General features: G+C 37.6%; 1 protein-coding gene across 3 annotated transcripts in view; it reads left to right on the top strand.

Annotated features, from left to right (window-relative positions):
* The window catches only part of LOC142983910 (uncharacterized), a 133037-nt gene extending 111748 nt beyond the window's left edge, over positions 1-21289 (top strand). For 2 of the 3 annotated variants that reach the window (XM_076131099.1, XM_076131101.1), the window contains 21 exons: positions 96-265; positions 673-813; positions 1146-1328; positions 1618-1781; positions 1875-3026; positions 3275-3487; positions 3803-4081; positions 4333-5107; positions 5195-5419; positions 5535-5658; positions 5738-6906; positions 6996-7132; positions 7215-8448; positions 8529-8645; positions 9055-9150; positions 10108-15763; positions 16037-16161; positions 17069-17226; positions 17432-17588; positions 17947-18049; positions 19047-21289. In XM_076131099.1, coding sequence (XP_075987214.1) covers positions 96-265; positions 673-813; positions 1146-1328; positions 1618-1781; positions 1875-3026; positions 3275-3487; positions 3803-4081; positions 4333-5107; positions 5195-5419; positions 5535-5658; positions 5738-6906; positions 6996-7132; positions 7215-8448; positions 8529-8645; positions 9055-9150; positions 10108-15763; positions 16037-16161; positions 17069-17226; positions 17432-17588; positions 17947-18049; positions 19047-19104 — 12436 coding nt within the window. In that variant the 3' untranslated portion in view covers positions 19105-21289. The remainder of the gene's footprint in view (positions 1-95; positions 266-672; positions 814-1145; positions 1329-1617; positions 1782-1874; positions 3027-3274; positions 3488-3802; positions 4082-4332; positions 5108-5194; positions 5420-5534; positions 5659-5737; positions 6907-6995; positions 7133-7214; positions 8449-8528; positions 8646-9054; positions 9151-10107; positions 15764-16036; positions 16162-17068; positions 17227-17431; positions 17589-17946; positions 18050-19046) is intronic. The other variant, XM_076131100.1, reaches the window with a different exon arrangement.
* The last annotated feature ends 154 nt before the right edge of the window (positions 21290-21443 follow it).

Below are 21443 nucleotides of genomic sequence, written 5' to 3' on the forward strand. Positions count from 1 at the left end.
TTGTGCCATAGCACATTCAGTTACATTTCAGAATGGGCGTCTTAAAATTTCCTATTTCAATAATTTTTAACATAACCATCAACTTTATCTCTTAGGTTGGAAGATATTTGCAACCTTCTCGGCAAGGACTGGGTGGCGCTGGCTTACGAGCTCGGAGTGAGCGTAGCGACCGTCAACCAGATTCAAGCGAAGAGGATCACCGCGGCCGAACAGGCGCAGCTGATGCTGAAACTGTGGAAAACACAGTCTGGCACTAAGGCACAAGGTAATTATTTATTGTTAGCCAGACATTTAAAAGGGTCTCCTCTCTGATTACGGAGGAGACCCTTGCCCGGCATTGGGACAGCAATGGGTTCAATTTATTATAATGCGTTAGAAACATAAGTATCAAATGGTCCCAGAAAGTTTTATGCAAAAGAAAATTGCTTTGGAATGACGCAAAACATTGTAGAAAAACATTAAAAGTAAACTTGCACCGCTATGTCCTTTTAAAAATATCTCAAATAATAAAGAACTGCAATTGAGAAGATGTTGCTTCGTATCTAGTCATTGCATGCAACCGATGCTTAAACTAGCCCAAGTTTTCGAGTTTAGATTGCTTTTGTGCGTAACAATAAAATGCAGAAATCACAACCTATAAAGAGTATTACAGCATTTAATTTCCTTTCGCAGACAATTCCTTGGAGCTCGCCCTTTGTCGCATTGGCAGAGATGACATAATCGCTCCACAGTCAGAGCTGACGAACGAGCGACGCATCCAAAGGAACATTTATCAGGAGAGACAGGCTTCCGAGGAAATCGAAGCTTATAAGGGTAAGCTAATAGTTTTATAGAGTGACTCATAAAATTTAAGTAGCTAATTGTTGTTTGACGGCTCAACATGATAATAATATATCTGTACTCACGTGCATAATTGGACCCACTTGTTGTCTACCTCTCCATTAGACTTTATGCTAAGATAAAAGGTATTTGACTTCTACAACCGTGCCCTCAAATGGATAACGTAAGGGCAAAATTACAAATAATGCTATAATAGATTTAAAAAAATTAGATTGTTACACAAAAACGGCTAGTATTAGATTCTCAAATCAACATGGAAATGTTCTATTAATACAGTTGATTAACTCGAATATTTTCTTTGACAGCTGAAGAAGACAATAAACTCAAAGACCGTATATACGATGAGGACCAGATCCCTGAACATCGGGAGTCGGAACACGATCAGGATGAAGCCAAGTACTCGCCTGAAGAGAAGTCCATTGTGGAGAAGAGTGAGGTTGAGAGGACACCTACGCCTAGCGAGGACAGTGAAGAAGACGAAGGTACAGGTATAAAAAGTTTTGTCATTACTTATGTTGCTTCCAATTGCAATTCAGACACACCTGCAGCTAACGTGGCCGATTCAGTTGAAGTGTTAATATTTTTCTGCTATCTGGTTTGTTTGATCATATTATTGGTTTAACCATTAAAGTAATTAATAGTCATTGTCTTAAAACTTGAAAATGAGAACAAAATGATTCTCAATACGACAAGCGTAGTCTTATATAAGGAGACCAATCGCCGCATAGCCTTCATTTAGAAATACGATCAGTAAATTGATAATTTTTTTTATTGCAGATGTTAAGCGTAGCGTAGCCGAGAGGAAGGAACAAATAACAAGGAAACTAAGCCAAAGTAAAATTCCTGCGTCGAAACAAAAGAAAGAGATTCGCGAAGAAATTATTGAAATCAAGACTCAAATCAAACCAGATATTAAGAAATTCCAGGACATTGAACAACAGGTAAAAATAAAACTAACACTTATTTCAACTAAAATTAAGCTTTTTTTCTTTTTCTATATTAATACCTCATAACCTTGTAATCATAATTTTTAGGTACAGAAGGAACCTAAAGTTGAAAGAACACGATCAAAAACTTCTCCCGAATCAATGGAGGAAGAAAAAGAGATTGAGATTGAAAGAGAAGAGGTAGTCGTCGTTGAGACAAAGAAGGAAGAACCGAAGCCAGTGGAACGACCAGTCGAACAGTTCAGGAAATTCGACCCGTCATCACCGGCCAAACCTACTCCAAAACATTTACAAAGGCACATGAGAAACGAATCCATGAGATTCCCGTCTGGTGATTTCTCAAACGTTACCATTACTCCAAGAAAATCAGTCACTGCTGAAAGTTCCGAAGTGAAAGTAACTGAAACCAAAGATACGTTTACTAAGGAAGCTATTTCACAGAAAGAAATTGTGACGTCACGAGTTGAAGAGAAACTCGATGATGGTGATAAATCTCCTGATTTGGTTGTTGAAGAAGAAAAAGATATCGCTGAAGCACCATTGAAGGCTAAGATTAGTTCTTTCGAATCTAAAATGTCGAAAGAATCCTCAATAGAGCTACCTAAAACCACAATAAAATTAACAAAGGAAGCTTTGAAAAAACACACCCTTGAACAGGACCAGGGTATTGAATACACTCAAGAGTTTGTTCGAGAACAATCGAAACAAATATCTAGTATGGAAACCCACGTCACACACAAAGTGTCTGTAGAAACCGAAAAACATGTTGAGACTGTAAAATCCGTCAAAGAAACAATACTGCACTTTGATTCTAAGATAAAACAAGAGGAAAAAGCGAAACCTTATCATAAAACAATGAGGACAGATTCGACATTAGTTCAAGTGTCTTCGGAAGAGGACAGTGAATTCTTAAAGAAATCTACTGATTCAGAAACTGAGACTGAATCCCAAACTACAGTTAAAGTTGACAAACTGGAGCAAAGGTCAAAGGTCAAAATTGATCGAGATGTATTTGACAAGAAACCTGATGCAAAGGATTTGCCTAAAGATACCAAGGAACCCAAAGATGATAAACCAAGCGATGATGACAAGAAAGACATTCCACCTATAGTTGCTGTTGAACAAAAACTAGAAAAGCAACTAACTGAGGAATTGCGTTCTAAAGTTAGCGAAGAAGAGATAACAGAAGCTCTTGAAGAGAAGGATGTATCTGTTAGTGATAAATTAGTCAAAGAAAAGGTATGTAGAAATATTAATTAGTTTGAAGATTTTTACACTCTTTACAACCATCATGCTTACTATATTTTTTTACTTTATAATTAAAGAAAGCAAAACTAAGATATTCTTGGTATTTTGTTTCTCTTATTCAAGTTTGAATTAACTAAAAACTAGTCCATAGTTCGGTTATTATCTGACCATATGGGCAAATGAGCAGTCAGACTCTACTCTCAAAATACGAGAGCAATAATTAACGAATATCTTTACAGGTGGAAACTCAAATATCAACCACCAGTACGAAATCTGACATAAGCAAGCATACAAAGACTGATTCAATGGGTTCTGAAGCCCAGGACTTGATTGGTAAAAAGATTTCCCAAGAATCTCCAATACCGTCAGTCATTGATAAAGCTGATTCGTTAGCTGATCTCCAACAAAGTACTGAAAAGGACTTCAGCTTTGTATCGCAGACTGAATCTAAGGTCTGAAATTTTGGTTAATTATTTCATTTAGTTTTCAAATCTTCCTCTCATTATCTCTTCTAACCATTTACACATAGATTATTTACATATATTTAGAAAATAGTGCTTAGCAAAAAACTAATGTCTACTAAATAAGCTAGACAATAATAAACTTGAAGACATTTACCTTAATCCGGAAAAAAATACATTTAAATTAATTAACAGCATGTGAAAATACACAGTTCTGCAAAGTAAATGGCTCTTTGAAAAAACATTTTCCGTAGCTACGATATTATTTAAAAAGATCAGGTACTAAAATCTTTTTTTTACTTACAGGTATACTCACGAGATTCAAAGCACCGAAGTGACTCTTTAGACGAAGCTTCTCAGTTCTCAGACCTGGATGACCAGATCGGCACCAGTCCAGCTCATAGGCCACAAGTAGAGAAAGACGTAGACCAAGCCGTGTCTAAGGTCACTGAGGTTAAGTCTCTTACGTCAATTGTCTCTGATAGGAAGGAAGCCAGGGACCAGACGTTGGAGTTCTTGAAATATGAGAGTGAACATAGCTCGCAAGTTATTGCTGGTGCGTTGGGACAAAAGGAGGCTGAGAAAGTAAGTTAAGCAATTTTAAATAACGCTTTCGGATAGGACCTTATGAAAAGAGTTACCTAGTTACCAGCCACTCTTTTAAAACGCCAAATAATTTGTTAATGCAATAATCGGTAATGCAAAGAGTTGTTCTTTGCCGAGTATATCGTCTATAATATTTAAGAAATCAGTTATAATTTTGCATAAATAACCATTTTATTGTGACTGTAGATATAAATAAAAGTTAGCTTTCTATACTTTTAAATTATTTTTAGGTATCACCAAAAGAATCGCCAGTGATAAGCGCTAAAGCACGTCAATTCATTGAGACTGTACCCGAAGATGACTCAGTACAAGAATGTTTCTTCTCAAAGCGTATCTACTCAGATTCCCTAGAGGACTCTGAGCATACAGACTCCAGACGACATTCAGAAGCCGAATCATTGAAATCAGACCAATCAGATGTTAAGGCCAAAGTGTCATCATCTGATTTTGATGAAAGAGCCGAATATGAAGAAACTGCTGATTCCGGCAGTGGCTTCGGCGATGAGAAGTTTGAAGAAAGCGTTGGTTTTACCTCAATGAGAATCGAACCAAGTATAGAGAAGCAAGACTCAGGTTCAGACAAAGCAGATGAACCAGAAGTCTTCAAGAAAATGACTCCTAAACGTCACTCGAGAACTGAATCTATATCTATCTCTAAACTTAGTGATTTAGCGATTGATGTAGAAAAACCTAAACAGGAGTTCCAAATGTTTGTGACAGAAGCGGAAGAGGTTGACAGGTCATTTGACAAAGATGAGTCTGATAAAATCTCTTCGGAGAGTAGTCGTGAGATTGAGATCTCCGATAGAAAGTCTTCCGAAGGCATCTCAGATAAGATTAGTTCTGAAGATGCTGTGACTGAAAAGAAAACTTCTTCTGAAGAGGAGGTACCAAAAGAACATTCTGTGGAGAAGGAAATTGTTACAGCTGTTATTGAGACAGTGAAAGAAATTGATGTAGTTAAAACTGAAACTCAAGTTGTTAAGGAAGAAATTCCAGAAAAGGGTAAGTAAACTGTTACTATAGAATAGGCTTAAAAATCTTAAAAGCGGGATAGTGATATAAGTTTAATTTTACGTATGTTTGTTGTAGCTGATGTTAAAAGACAGTCAGTCACTTCAGCTGGGTCGGGCTCAGTCAGTGAACTGCGTTTAGAAGAAAAGCGTTTATCAGACGCCCACAGCCTTACTGAGTCCAGAGATTATACCTTTGAAGAATCTGAAGACGACATCGGAACACAAGGCACACATGTCGATGCGTCTAAAGATAAACCAGAAATTAAACCTGAGAGTGATTCTAAGACAAAGACGGCTTCAGGTTAGTGGTAAACTGTAATCTTACCAATATGAATAAAATCACTTAGTTGTAAAAAAAGGATATTAAATTATAAATAAGTAGTCTTGATGGTAAGGCTTATTAAATATTGTTTCAGGTAAAACTGATCAGTCGAAACTAGCAAGACTTACACACGGAGATTCGTTAGATGACGTTGAAGGTTTCCCTGAAGACCACGTTACTGATTACGTTCATAAACTACCACATATCGCTGAGATCGGGTAAGAAACCACACTTTTATAATAACGTAATTTAAATTTAGTATGACTTGAGTCTATAAATTTGTACTCTTGTTTCCAGCTCAATGCCCGACAAGGATATGACAAGCGATTTCCTAAGCAAAGAACGAGAGGAACAATTAAAACGCGAGACTGTCACAGTGAAAACGAGTGTTGTAACTGAAACGGTACACCCAGTAAAGGAAGTTAAGATTGTAGAACACACCGAAGCGACACATGACGAACATCCCAAAGAAGTTGTATTCACTACAAGACAGACTGAAACCTCATACACAATTACTTCTAAAGAACCAACGGTTGTCACTGAAGTAACCACTATCATCAAGGATGGTACTGCGACAACGGTGGAAGAACACATTGAGACGAAAAAGCAAGTAATTGTCAGCGATTCATCAGGAAAATTTGACGTCTCAAAGATAAGAACTGATACTCTTGGTCATTTCGATATTGAAGGCTTTACTGACAGCAAAAAGTTTGTTCCAAAAGATTTAGATCTGGCTGAGACTACTGAATTAACTAAAGAACAAGTGAAACCAGTTATTGATGATATCTTGCAGAAGGGTACTATCGCTGCAGCGGCTAGGAGTCCAATACAAGACAAAGATATCAAAACAATCACGAAAGAGATTGTTGAAGTCGAAAAGAGATCCTATGATGCTAAAGTTCCACATAAGGAGGAAAGGCGACATTCATGTATCAGTCCTGCTATATCACTAGAAAGGATCGCTGAGTCTGAAGTGGAAACTGAAGATGAGCCACCGAAACCTAACGTTAGTACTGTTATTGAAACGCACAAAGTAACAACAGAAATGACCACTGAAATGAAAAAATCAGACTCTGCTATGAAGCAGATGGCTGACAATATTGAAATAATTATAAAACAAGCGTCGGAAGACTTTGATGTTTCTTCTGAAGAGCATCCAGTCGATGATGAACCTCAGGACATTGCTGGGCAAGTATCTGTAGATTCTATTATCGAGGAAGCTGTAACAACAGTTGAAGGATACTTAGAAGAAAAAGATCATGCACAGCAAGAGATTGAGGCAAAGAAAGAAGCGGTGTTTGAAGAGACAAAGAAGTTTGTCAAAGAGAGGCCTGGGTTGATCAAATCATTGTCAAGGGACAGTGGTGAGATTGTTATCATGCCTAAGAAGAAACACCCTAGGACGTTCTCCGTGCAAAGTTCCCCTGAAGAAGTTGAGGAACAGATTTATACGGATTCAGAATCGGGTACGTAAATATCTATTGCTTTAACAAACCAGCAGTTTCCTTTTTGATAATGTGAGTGCAATATAATTAATTTTTGATCTTTTTTACAGACATGGACAAAGCAAAGGTACTAGAAATCATTGAACCGAGCTCAGACTTAGATGGCAAGGTTCCAGCATCCAGCTTTGACACGAGGAAGATGCGTACAGACTCACTTGATGACGCTGATGACTTCCCTGAGAAAGAGGTTTGTCTTACTAATAACATGCTTATCACTTTTAGTTAAAGTTTACTTACAGCTAGCTTTTTTTACATGTATGTTGTTTTAGGCTGACATTTTCGGCGAAGAAGAGAAATACCCCGATGACGTCCCCGGATCGTTCCAGGCACCGAAATCAGGTGATTCTGCTATGCTTCCCGAAAGCACAATGCCAAGTACAAGTGCCGCCCGACAAGACTCGGAAGATGATGATAAGTTTAGCGAGAAATTTGTGAAGAAAACTCACTTTGTTGACAGTTTAATGCGTTCAGATCTAGTCTCAAAGTCCACTACTGAATCATCAGTTACCACAGTAGTATCCACATTGACGAAATCTTCAGATGAGAGCCAAAAATCTGTATTGGAAGATGGAACATCAGCTGATTTTTCCAAAATCAGTGGAGCTGATCTAGTCAAGGATCCTTCCAAAACTTCAATTGATGCTAAAGAAGATTCCAGAATTGAGGAGCCAATTGAAGACCGTGGAACACCAGATTTATCAAAGAAGTCTATTGATCTAACAAAAGACTACTCCAAATCTTCAATTGATAGTAAGGACACTTCACGAGACTTTGCCACCAATGAGCTATCAAAGGACTCAACTGTAGACTTGACCAAAGATTATTCTAAAGCTTCAGTTGAAAGTGTAAAGGAAACTTCTAGGTCAATTGATGAGAAGACTTTTTCAGAAGACCATTCTTCCCTAGACGTGTCTAAGACCTTAGCGTCTGATGTTTCGGAAGGAATAACAGTCAGCAGGGAGTTTATTGAAGAGGAGAGATCAGTGTCTCGAGTGGTACGGGTATCAACAAGCTCGTCCCAAGAAACTTCTATCTTAACCGAAAGCAAGTTGTTCAGTGATCATGATGACAAGTCTTTGGATAAAACCAAACCTTCTGATAAAACAGAACAAGATTTTATTGGAGAAATGGAAGAGAAGATTGCACAGCTGCAATCAGAATTCAGAAAAGAAGAGGAAAAAGATTTATCTGAAAAAGAACCTGAAGTAAAGGTAAGCAGGGAAGTTATTGTAACTGAAACAGTTCAGACTATAGTAGGAGACAAAGTCATTGAAGAAAAACACGTTGTAACCGAAAAGACTGTTGATGGGAAGAAGGAAATTACTATCGATGGGAAAACAGAACAGAAGGCGATTGATGGTAAATCTTCTGACCCTGATCTTGAGAAAGAAGCTGAAGATGAAGTACCAGATATGAAGGAATTAAATCGAAGATGTTCAAACCTTTTGGAGGATATTTCGCAAGGAGCTCTTATTAGAATTGATTCTACACACGTAACTCACGGTCAGTATAATAAAAAATCTTTTAACGTCAAATGGAAGTTACTATCTTGTATCATTTAATAAATTATTTTTAAATCCCAGATCTCCAGTCGAAATTCTCCAAGACTCCACCTCCGTCGCCAGTGGACTTGATCCTGAAAGAGAAGGCAAAGTTGGAGGAAGGTTCTAGCGACAAGCACGTCGGGCTGCAACCTAAAGGTATTTATTAATTCCACTCTAAAATCTTTACACTGCTGCTAATTAGTTTTTGCTAAACTGACCAACAATTAGATTGAAACAATTATGCTAAACATACCTTATCCATATACAATAAAATTCAGAGTTTTTCATAGTGATATTCTTTGACTATTATAAGGTGATTGTAGAATATTAGCCATTGGTGCCAAATGCTCTACAGTTATTTCTTATGTCAGTTTTGCATCAATAGTGATGTCGTAGTTAGATAGTTTGTGGTGACGTCGATCACTTAGCGAACGCTACTATCATTCAACAACCGAATCAACCACACGTCACATCATGAACACAACACTATCAGCAACACGACTTTGTCACTACCCGTCCAGTAGAATGTGCTAGACCTAGGAGCTAACTGGTTCCTTGCATCTAGGCTCCGACTCTTCGTTCCTGGATGCTAGCCGTCAGTCACCACGAGCTTCGTCAGCCGGAGACAGTCTCATCAGTGAAACCGAAGCTCACCAGAGTGGTCAGTAACAACAAACAATAATTTACTATCAAAAACTTTGTCTTTACTATCTAAAGAATACCAACGATGACTATGGCATTTTGAATATTTGGATTGTCCTTTGAAACGAGTGACAAAATTATTGCAAGCTTTTTGCAGTAATGTAGTGGCAAAGTAGAGTCATAGCGAAACTTTACTCTTGATTTTGTAGTGAAAAACCATTATAGACAGCCTTATTTGCCACACTCTTTATTTGTACGCCAGTTATCGCATGTGTCGTGGTTGATTTTCACACTAAAATCGAGACTTTGAAACGAAGTCTGGTAAACGGATAGCACAACTTCCGAAATAGTATGCACTAAAATTGACATAATAAAATATGATATAATGCGACCCCCCATTGAAGCTAATCAGAATAAAAAATATAAATTAAAAAAGACCTTAGTTCAGTTGCAACAATCACATGATTTATGCAGATATTCGTCAGCACAGTAAATTTTACTTTCTTTCTTGCGGAGCCCTTACGTTGCTATAGGTAAGTGGACCCACAAGCAACCAAACATCACTTTGTTTTATTATCGCTTCTTAATCTGACGGACAAATTATTTTCTCGTATTTGATTCGCAATTATTTCATCTGTTATCATTCACGTTTGAGTAACGTTTCGCTTTGATTCTGAATCTTCATTTATTTTACCATTTTACCATCACTAGCTTCCATCGCTGTTGTCTAAATAACATCATCACACAGATATTGTATAAAACTACATGCTTTAAGTGCTTTTGGTGCATTTTGAGAAGAAACGATTGGTGTTATTTCAAAATTATTGCCATGTGCACATGATCTTCACGTAAAACAACTAACTTAGATACATGTATCTACTATTATTCCACGTATTTCAATGTTTCACACTACTAAACGTTTTTTTGTTTACTTAGGCAGTCAAGTTAGACGTTATAAAGCAATTTTTCTTTTCAGACGTGCTGATGGAAGCGTCTAAGGCACTAACAGCCGCCGCCAGACCTAAGTCTCCAACTAAACACGTAGCTGATAATATGACATTCGTTAACGTTGACCAGCCTACTATTACTAGTGGGGCCATAGAACTTGTAGATAGGACAATAGAAAAGAGTATTGACGTCATTGATCAGATTAAGAAAGAACAACTTGCGGTCAAAATGGAAGAAATGCAAAAGTCTACTTCAACTGACACGTTTTACAGTGAGTCGAGAGTTGAAACTTCATCTTCTTCCGTTCACAAAACATTTGAGGGCGGAGAATTGAAGTTCCAATCTATCGACCCTGAAGCGGTTATGTCAGATATGGTAGCTAAGTTTGGTAGTAAAGATCAAGACTTTAGCACGATTCTAACACACAAAGAAACAGAAACTAGGAAAATATCAGGGCAAGAATTCTTCTCTGAAACCAAGCAAGTGTCGTCTTCGGACGATGATTCACTTGTTATTAAAACTGAAACGAAACATGAATTAAGAGGGCAAGAACATGAAACTAAGGAAAAGACGACTGTTCGTAAGGATGGCGATCAGACGGAAACATCACAGAAGAAATTAGAAAAAGCACACGAGGCTACTGCAAAGCGATCCGATATCGAAACGAAGACTGTGCAGAGAAGCACAGATGATACTGACATTATAAAAGTTGAACGGGAGTTCTCCGAACAGGGTCTTTATACTGGAAGACAGACTAAATCTGAAGAAAAGATGACGGCATTGAAAGATGAGACTATCAAGAAGAAACACGAAGTCAAAATATCTGAGAGAGATATGTCTCATGAACAGTGGGGCAAAGAATATTTCACTGAGCCAGGTGAATTACGAGATATCGTCGAAGATGACGACGCTAAATCTAGAGTCGCGTTTGTTGATTCAACGTTGAAAATCATTGAAAAAGATGAAGTAGTGTCTACTGTTGAAGTATCAGAAAAGGGCAAAGTTGTCAGCTCGACGCTGGAACACCACAAGGAAGAATCTGTGATTGAGAGTAAAGAGCATGATGATCTTAGTTCTGATGCTTCTCACGCACCGAGTTTTAAAAGCGAACCTACTGAAAGACGGGACTCATCTGAAAGTCCTAAAAGCAAATCCAAGTCTTTTAAAAAAGACGATGAAATCTACGAAGTAAATTTTATTAAAGAAATCAAAGTAACTACATCGCCTGTCAAAAGTACATTTAGTCGCACTGGTAGTCAAGATACACATTCTGAGTCGGAAGTAGCTCCTGAATTACCTCATGATGATAAAACGGGGGATACACCGAAAAGAGACAAACCATTAAAATCTCCCGTAAAATTACCACAACAACAAATTGAAGATCAAGTTTGGGAGGTGTCTGTGCAAAAAGCAGATTCGTTTGAAGTAGCTGACGATATCCCAAAACCTAAAGTAACAACTAGCGTGGAAACATCGAGTACAACGACTAAAAGTTCTGACAGTGATACCATATTAGAAATTAGAACAGTCGTAGAAACAAAGACAGAAGTGACTAAGACATCCAAAACTGACATGTCGCCAGTAACGTTCGAGCTTTCTGAAGAAATAAGCACCACATCTAAAGACATAATGATGAAATCTGGTGAAAGTCTTGACACAGAGTGCATGATTAAGTCTTTAGAATCCCATGAAGGTGAAATTTTACAGAAATCTATTGACTCTACTGTTAGCGCGGAAACCCTTCACCCATCTGAATTTTCCACCGAAGCTGATTCAGCTTACTTAACTGGTACTGCCACTGAAAAGAGGGAGGAAGTGAAACTCATCAAAGAGAAAAGTCTAGAAGATATCTGTAGCAGCGGCTACGATACAGATCTCTCCTCTGCCGAGTTTCACGCGATGAAACCCGAGCCAGAAAGGGTCGATTTAGATTCTCTAATATCTGCTCAGCCACTTGCTGACTTGTCAGTTTTGGAAAAAACTATAGATGAAGTCAAACAGTCTCTTGAAGCAGCTCAAGGTGAAATCATAAGTGAGAAAAGTGATGGAAGTATTAAATACAAGCAGTCTCCATCGGAGTTCCAGTTTAAATTGTTAATCAGTCCAGATAGACCTGAAGTCATTACAGAAGAACAACATGATGATCATGATAAAACGCTCATCTCTTCTGATAAAGAAGATAAAATAGATAGTCAATTATCCGAGGGCGTATCACAGAAAGTAAGTTCTCAAGAAGATACTACAACATCTGACGAGGAGAAAGAAACTGTTCATATCAAAGAGTCAAGCCCACCTCTAGACACTGGAGATCTTTCGATACGATCAGATAGTGGCCCTCACTCCATCATTGAAACTGATAGTGAGATTGTTTTGTATGACAGAGATAAGTCAATAAGCAGTCTTGAGGTAAAATTGAGAGAACAAAAGCACCTGAAATCTAAGCTGGGTGTAGGAGATAGGCGCTCCGCATCTGAAGTCGAAGGCTGGTCGAGTTCAGGAGAAAGTCACTACCATAGTTTTGAGCATTCAGAGAGTAGACCACTGTCATCAGACATCGAAGTAATGATGACAGCTCAAAGTGGCACTGAATTCGAGACCGCGTTAACAAGTCATGATGTATCGTCACAGTCAATGAGGACATCAAAGGATTACTACACCGCAGGTAGCTCGCTCGCATCACGAGATAGCATGAAGAGCTTAGACTCAGACGGGTCAAGCCACGTGGCTAGCATAGACATATCTGATGCTTCCGAAACACTCGTGCCGTCAGCTAATGAGCTGAAAGAAGAATTGATGGAAAGCAGTACTTACGTAGAACAATTCTTGCATGAAGGAGAAAAAGACCAACAGAAGGTAAAAGACGTCAGCGATGAAGAAGCTTCCGGTGATGAAGACGAGAGCAAGGTAGATGTAACAGAACCTGTTGGTAAAATGAAAAGGTCACATGAAATGAGATTTCAGCCCAAAGAAATGATACCCGAACATTTTCCAATAGAAAGTGCTTCAGAAAGCGCGGATATTGACGAAGACTCAACAAAGGACAAAGAAGGTTCCGACACTACCATTTCAAGTCAGTTGAAAACAGATGAAGTTTTGTCATCGTCTATTTCAAAGTTGGATATGCCATCGTCACAATCGGAACTAGAACAAGAAATAGTTACAGAAGTCATTACAAAAACTTTAACTCACAAAGAGGAAGCGCTCCCATTTTCTGTGACAAAGATTGACAGACCACAAAGGGAATTCGTTGACGTCGAAAGTGAAATTATTCCGGTTGGTTCAGCAGAGTATGAAGATATCGTAAGATTTGGAAGCATAACTCCTGAACCGAGAAGACTTTCTAAAGAAGAAATTGTCATTACTAAAGAGACAGTTCTTCAATCAGAGAGTGTGCCTGGCCAATCTGCCGCGGCCCCAGATGAAATATGTGAAGTTGTAGAGGTGTGCACTAAGAAGGTTGTCAAAGAAGTTAGTGTTGTACCATTTCCTGTAACAGAAATACCACCCAGCCAAAGAGAGTTTGTTGATGTAGAAGAAGAAATAATACCAGTTGGAACGAAACAGTATGAAGAAATCCTTAAATCGAAAAGTGACTCATCTGTACCCAAAACAAAGGCAGAGAAAGCCATAGTAAAAACTCCAGATTCTACACTAGAAAGTAAACAAAGTTCTACATCTAGTCTAAAGACTCATGAACATTTGTCTACACCACACACACCTTTATCTGCTCCCAGTCAGAGTTCAATTTCAACAGACAACGGTAGGGAATATGTCCTTGATGACATGTATGATATATCAGAGACACCCGAATTAAGATCTGATGTGGCTGATGCAAGCAAGTCTGAATTGGTTGTAACAACCGAGGAAAGATCTATGCGCGCTTATGAAAAAGAGCAAGATTCACCAACAAGCGATGAATTCGAAATGGTAGACAAACCGAGCGAGATGGATGACTTTGTAGTAATAGAGGAGGTTGCTAAAGAAGCCCAAGAAACTGATACTGAGGGTAAAAGTGTACAAATAAAACCACAAAAATACGAAAAACGTCACGACACAGAAATTGAAGAATTCCTATCTAAATCCACGAAGAAGCAAGAAAGCACTAGCAGTGCGTCAGGGTCACTATCTGATGAAGAGCTATTGCAGTATGAACTGGAGCAGAAGAAACAACAGGCTCAGGAGTTAGCAGAAATAGAGGCAGGAAGGCGATGGATTCAGATGCAGTTTGAAGGTGACCCACGATATGACTATGAAAGGGTACCTTTAGAAGACATCAAAGAAGAAGAAATGACTGACTTTGATGCTAGCAGAATTGGCAGCTTGACATCTCAGAAGGAGTCAATAGGTAGTTACGGCAGCTTTAGGAATTCATACGGAAGTCTATCGGAGTCTGAAATGGCATCTCGAATTAGGTTTAGGGTGAGAGGCGATAATGATGATATTTCAATCAGTTCGTTACAAGAATTTGAAAACCTTGAAAGAGCGCTAATGGAACAATATCAACAACATTCATCCTCGTCTCAAGATTCACTCAATGGCTCTTTACCAAGGCGGTACATACTAAGCAAGAGCCAGGGTGATGACATCTCAGTGTCTAGTTTAAAGGAATTTGAAGGCCTTGAATCGGCTTGTCTTGAAGCTTTAAAGGCAGAAATACTGGCTAAGCAAAAGGAAGCTCTGTTAATGGCAGATCCTAAAGAAGTCAGTGGAAGCTTTTTGGAAAGAGAAAAACGTTCGTACAGTGGTAGTTCTGAAAGTAGTCCACCACAAAAAGGTGGCAGCCCGGGACAGAAGAGTGGCAGTCCATCTCAAAAGAGCGGAAGCCCATCACAAAAAGTAGGCAGCTACGGAAGTCCGTCTGGAAAAATATTGACAGACTCAGCTAGTATAAGAAAACTAATTGATCAACAAATGGCAATTGAACAGAAGCTACAGCAAGTGACTCCAAAAGTAATTACTGTTAAGAAGTTTGATGATAGGGGAGCATTCTTTGTGACGGAGCCAGAACCTCAGCCGGGAGCGTCAACGTCGACATGTGAACCGGATGCATCCGGTGAAGTGTCAGAAGAATGTAAAAAATCATCGTCCTTTGTTTGCGCAGCGGCACCTAGCGATGGTTCTGCTGAATCAATACCAGGAGACTGCGAGGAGATGATGAAGATCTTAGACCAGGAAGAGAAATCAAAAGAAAGCCATGCAGTAACTAGGACATTTACTGATGGTGGTGTGATAGAAGTCGTGCGAACTACGACAGTTATTCAACAGCGATTTGTTGATGGCAAGAAGGTTTCGGAGACAGTTACAAGCTCAGATGCTGACGGTGCAGTTGATATTCCTGCGAGACCGAGACAGCTTGAAGAGAGTGCTATGTCGTATGGCTCAGAAATGTCATCGTCAATCACGTCACAGCCTTCAGAGCTGGACAGTTTGATGACTGTGATGGAGAGGCATACTGATGGGGAAGTAGTGACGGTCACGCGACAGACGATAACGATGACGTCAGACAAGCCTGAGGACTTAGAGTTCTCTAGGGAAGGGAGCATGGTCCGTGAGCTATCGCCCTCATCCGGCAGGTCGGTAGCTCACAGCGTGATCTCGTTCTCCGGTAAACATTTTACAGATCCAGCTAGTGGCTCCTGGAGCGGCCAGGATGAAGAGCTCAGCTCCTCCGGAAGTTTTAGTAGGTAAGTTGATATATGCCTTTCTTTACAATATCCAGTTTAATTTTGAAAATAAAGTACAGTAATATTGATAACTAACATTGCAGATTGCTATTAAAAAATGTGATGGCTATTCAAAATTTAAATACCGGGGGTATAAGTCTTAAAAAGATTATATCTCCATAGCAAAAATCTGGTACATTAACTTGCTTTGTCGCATGAGTGTGAAGCAGACATTTTCTTACGCGAGCTCAGTCATCATTATTCCATTAGTATAACTAGTGAAACATGCTCCAGGGGTGCTCGAGCTGACCTGATGCTGGGCAGCACCGACAGCCTTGAAGCGACCAGCTCTAACGCGACGCGCGCTACTTACAACTATGAAGTGGACACCCCAATGACAGGCAGTCTTACTTCTGGAGGTAAGTGTTGATTTACTCGACTTTCTTTGTGATTAGTTCGATTTTTGACAGCCGTCATTCAAAGAAGAGCAGATAAAAATCTCCAAAATTAAGTAATAACAGTAACTTAAAGGAGATGCTTGACAATTTAACATCCTGGGTGTTACCGCAGCGGACACGGACGAAAATAATAGTGTCTAGTGTCGTGCAGCTTTGATGCGAAGAAAAGGTTACAAATTATCTTCCAACGCTCTAAAATTAACTTCTCAAGGCTATCCTGTATACTAAAATTGGTTTGTTACAAGGATAATAGCCATCAGTCAGCGTCAAAAGATTCTCTTACGTATAAACCAACTTAAAAGGTAAGAGAATGATGTAGCATCAAATATTTCTTGTGCAATACACATATAACATTTCATCCTTGCCTTATATTCGGCCGAAAATCTGCTTTATTGTCAATACCATTGTTGATTCTCGAACTAGTCTATTACTATTATATTTTTATCATATTTTTATTTATCAACTATAACCTGCATTGGCTTTATATCATTGGCTTATCAAACTATGTTTATACGTATAGTATTTGCGATTTAATGGAATACTTGAGTCTATTTTATAAAACTATTTATTCTAGTAACTTGACTAACAGCATGAGAGTTCAGACTTTTATAATCATCTTTCGTATTTTGCAGATAAGCTTTGCTCTCATCCCCGCTTTTATCTATAAATATTTAACCAATAACATTAATTCTTTCAAAAATAATTTCAAAATTGTTAACTCAAACAAGGAATTTTCTATCAAGAAATTCTGAGGTTTGATATAAAAGTAAGGTTATAATTATTTTTGATAGGGTTATGATTTTTATTTTATTTATTTTGATACATGTTGCTACCCCACCGAGCTTGATACTAATCAAAAAGATAACAGCGGTGCCCCCTCCAGGCTCAAACACGATGGTCTCGTCCCTGGATACCCTGGACCCCATCACGGCTGTCCAGATGGAGAGCTTAGAACACCAGTCAACGAGTGAACATTACTCGCATGATTATGAAGTGCAGGAACCTGACTCAGATACTGAGAGATTGGTGAGTGTACAAAATATACATTTCCTCCTCTTGGGTCTCTTTAATTTACCAATTCTAATGATAAAGAGAGGTGACGCTTTTTCATAGATCTGGTAGTTAACAATCGAAAGATTATGTGCAGTAAAAGAGACAAAATCTATGTTGCCAACAATATATTTGTTCGTAAGATAACTACATTGTTTTATTCATTTTCTTTACTCTATAGGAGCTGGACAGCCGAGTTCCTCGTGCTAAGGAGCGCACGATAATGTTCGACAGTACAGATACCCTGAGTGCAGTCAGCGCTGACGGGTCAGTCAAGGAAGCAGCCGTGGAGACGCCGGCACCCACGTTCTACATCGGTGATACTCCTATTGTTAGAGGTACATTCTCTAACATTGTCTCACATGTTATATCTTAACCTTTCTTAGACCCTTAAAAACTCGTTTATCTTTCCTCTCTATCGAGTCCTTACTTCTTAGGAACCGTCACTAAATAAATTAAAGATCTGTGTTCATAATAATATTGTAAAGAAAAAAGTAATTCTCAGTTATTCATTAAAGCATTACCTTTTAAATATTTATAAATATAACCACCAAAATCAATTCTGTAGAAAAGATGGAAAACCAACAGACGAATTTAAAATCTCTTCATTTTTTACGTGCCTAAACATAGTGGTAAAGTAAAGTGTCACCTTACCTAAAAACTTAGAAACTTGTGCTAATGGTATATTATCTTCAGGAGAACGAAGAGATGATGACGATCAGCCGGCGTTATCAGGCAGCTGTCCAGCATCCTTACCTCCAGCGACACAGCCTTCACCGCCTATTCCAGCTCAGAGAAGGTAATAAACAAACGCACAGACACACCAACAAACATTTATAGTTTTGACAGAAGCAAAAATCTTTGCACACGTCATGAAGTCAAGAAAAGTAAAACTGACTGATAAAATGAGATAGGACTCTTTTTGCCAACATTATATCGGATGTTTTTCTGTCATCTTTAAATAACAATCTTACAAATAATCTTCAAGAACATATTATTGTTACGTATATTGAAGAATAAATAGGAGATAAATGTCTACTTATAGTATTTTATGTATATCCGTTGCCCTTATTTATTTAATTAAAACTGTTTTTTCATTATTGCTCGTTACAATAAGTTACATACCATAAAAAACATTTCTATGTATATTTATTTATCATAACTCATCACTTTAATTTGATCATCATTTTAGACGCTTTCTTCATATAATTTATCTAACCTATTTCAAAATTGGTGACTATTATTTATTTTATTTGTTTCACCTTTTTTATTCGTATATCAAAAACTGTACCTACTAAATCTAAAAATATTGTCATTGCAGCTGCTATTGTTTAAGTCACCCCCAAGACAAGCTCGATAAATAGGTACACTACTTTTTTATTGTATTGCTTTTTATTATAATTTGCTTCGTTTTTCACCAATATAACTATCACCATTATAACCATAGAATTATGGGTATGTTTTGCTTTATGGTGTACGTTTATTTTACATGATTTATCCAGTGTGTTATTGCTGTGTCCTTTATGGCATGTAGTGACAACGGGTGTATTTTTTATATGAAATGTAGAAGATTTATTTCACATTAGTTTCACATCGGGTAATGTTGGAAATTGTAGCAAAGGTTTTGGTTGTTACGTCATCTTTCATTTGAACAGTCAAAACCTTTGATTTAGCTTTCACTTGTTCACGTAAAATTGAAAATTTTAGATGATTCTTAAATTGAGTAGCATCTTCTTCATTTCATTATTCAGTTAAAACTATTTGTATATAAATAAATAAATGCTTATTCTTTACAGATCTTTGACGATGCTCGCCAAATCGCCTCCATCCAGTCTAGATGAATCTAAGAAGTAAATTTTGACTAGCACTAAAGTAAAGTGCGCCTAGATTTTCACGCAAATCACTTTTTCTTTGAAGTTCCTAGCATTTTGTAAGCTCTTACCTACTCTTGCTTAGGCAAATGATGCACTAAAGCTAATTTTACATTTTTATAGTTCGGTTCTTAGGTTCCCTGAATCTTTTATAAAAATATGACAATAGGTCGTTACTGATAATACCTAATAAGATTTTTAATGAACTGATTTGACAGGACTTGATTCCAACATTGATATGACAAATAATACTGATTTAGACATTCATAATGTTGAGACAGAGCCAGTTTGAGAGCTAAAAGCTTTTAAGGCTAAAAATATGATTTACAGTCGATGTTGCATAAAAAATGCAATAAATGACGAAATTTTAAATATGACAAAACTAGGGTTGTAATGGACCGTGAGAAGTAGTTGTTTATGAAACAGACTCATCAATTTTGATCTGCAATTCTTATCTGCAAATGTTTACTCCGCATTCACATCTCCTTCCGTGACGATGACTATATTACAACCCTAGATAAATCACTGACCTTACTCCAGAATTGACCACTGACTTGACGAATTATATTAGAACTACCTTTACCTGTAATAAACTTCTCGCTGTAGACAAAACTATCTCTGTATAAAGCGTCTATGTGATATCTCCTGACTATACTGACACTATAGCACTCGCAACTAAGTCCTAAACTGAATAGTTGACTTCTATGAAAACATCGGTACGTATGGCTAACCTTTGGACAAACGTTGGCCATATATACGGACACTTTGGATAATATTTTGGTACTCAACTTTTGTACTAAACCGTCGGTTACGACATGGTCCATGTTATTTGACCTATAACCCATAGCTTAGCTTTAGATATCGATATGCTTCATGATGTTAACGGACTAGGACTATTAACTATTTTATAAGTAACATAAGTAGGTATCTGAAATGGATTTTGATATCGTTGATAACTGAGATTCCGTTCACTTGAAAAATAGGCAAAAGATAGGATCTCCATATTTGATTCTTGCACAATTTCTTACGTAAGTAGGTAGATAGAGATACAATATAGGATAAGTATTGCTATTTCTGCGGCCAACTGGATTTTGTTAGCTAGGCTTGGCTGAAAGCGGAGAAATGGGATCAGACATCGGGATGTACCGGAACGATTGTCCTTTTTGTATTTTCATATCGACCTTTGTAACTTAATTTACGACCATGTCTGTAGTTATTTTTAGTAACAGATCTAGTCCTAGGTTACCTTTCATCAGTCTAGTCATTATTTTCCTTTATACATTTAATTTTAGGAATATCTTTACGTTTGTTGTTGTTATTTCCATATTATTTATTAGATTAAGATTTATATTGTATGTAGTTAAGATTTGTATAAATTGTAGTATGAATACATTAATCGAATGTAGTATCGAGCGGTAAACTCGTAGACATTGTTAATGTGACGTCATATTGCGTGATGGACATTTCAGTTGGTCGTAGACGATTTCATCAAACTTAGACAAATTAAACGGGGCTTGCTCACTTCCAAGTTTATTATAATTGACGTAAGAATATAATTTTTATGACGGTATTGTAGGTTTTGGACCTAATGTAACATGTTTTGTATGAGTAGCGAGAAAGTAGTGAATGTCAGCCTTTTAAACGTCAGACTGTTGTTTAATTTGAATACTACATAAATGTAATGTCATATAAACTTAGTGTAGTATATTTATGAATTAAATACCGTGTAATATTAATGGTATGGCGTTTAAAAGGTTAGAATTGTGTCGTGAAGACGTCTGTCAGTGACAGACATGTTTCGGGATGAGACTGAGAGAGTAAAATGTAACGATCGCTTAGCTGATACACCGCAAAGCTGATTCGATGCAATTGTTTTGTCATATCGGCTCTGGAAGTCCCCTTGATGACTAGTCGTAAGGGTTCGCTTATATAACTATTGATAAAATGATAGTTAATTTTTTTTAAAGTCTGTGTGCTTAAGTATCGATGTTAAGGATTTCAGGCTAGAATCCAACAGTTGCTGCGCTGACGTATTAAGTTTAAAAAAAAGGAGAAAGAAATTAAGTTGCAATGTTCAATTGTTTCACGTTGTATTTGTAATATTGCTAAATATTCTATCGATTAAATAATTATTGAATATTAAATAAAAACGCTATGTCTCATATTTATTTAGTAGTTTTATTACCCGGCCCATAAATTAGACTACTGTCAAGATTGAAAGCAAAAGATCAGCAATAAATATTAAAAGCTGTTCTACTTCACACTGTGGAATGTCTACTAGAAACCTTAGAAAAACAAAATACAGTATGTACTTGTATATAC

This window comes from Anticarsia gemmatalis, chromosome 25, assembly GCF_050436995.1.
Source record: "Anticarsia gemmatalis isolate Benzon Research Colony breed Stoneville strain chromosome 25, ilAntGemm2 primary, whole genome shotgun sequence".
Classification (NCBI taxonomy): Eukaryota; Metazoa; Arthropoda; class Insecta; order Lepidoptera; family Erebidae; genus Anticarsia; species Anticarsia gemmatalis.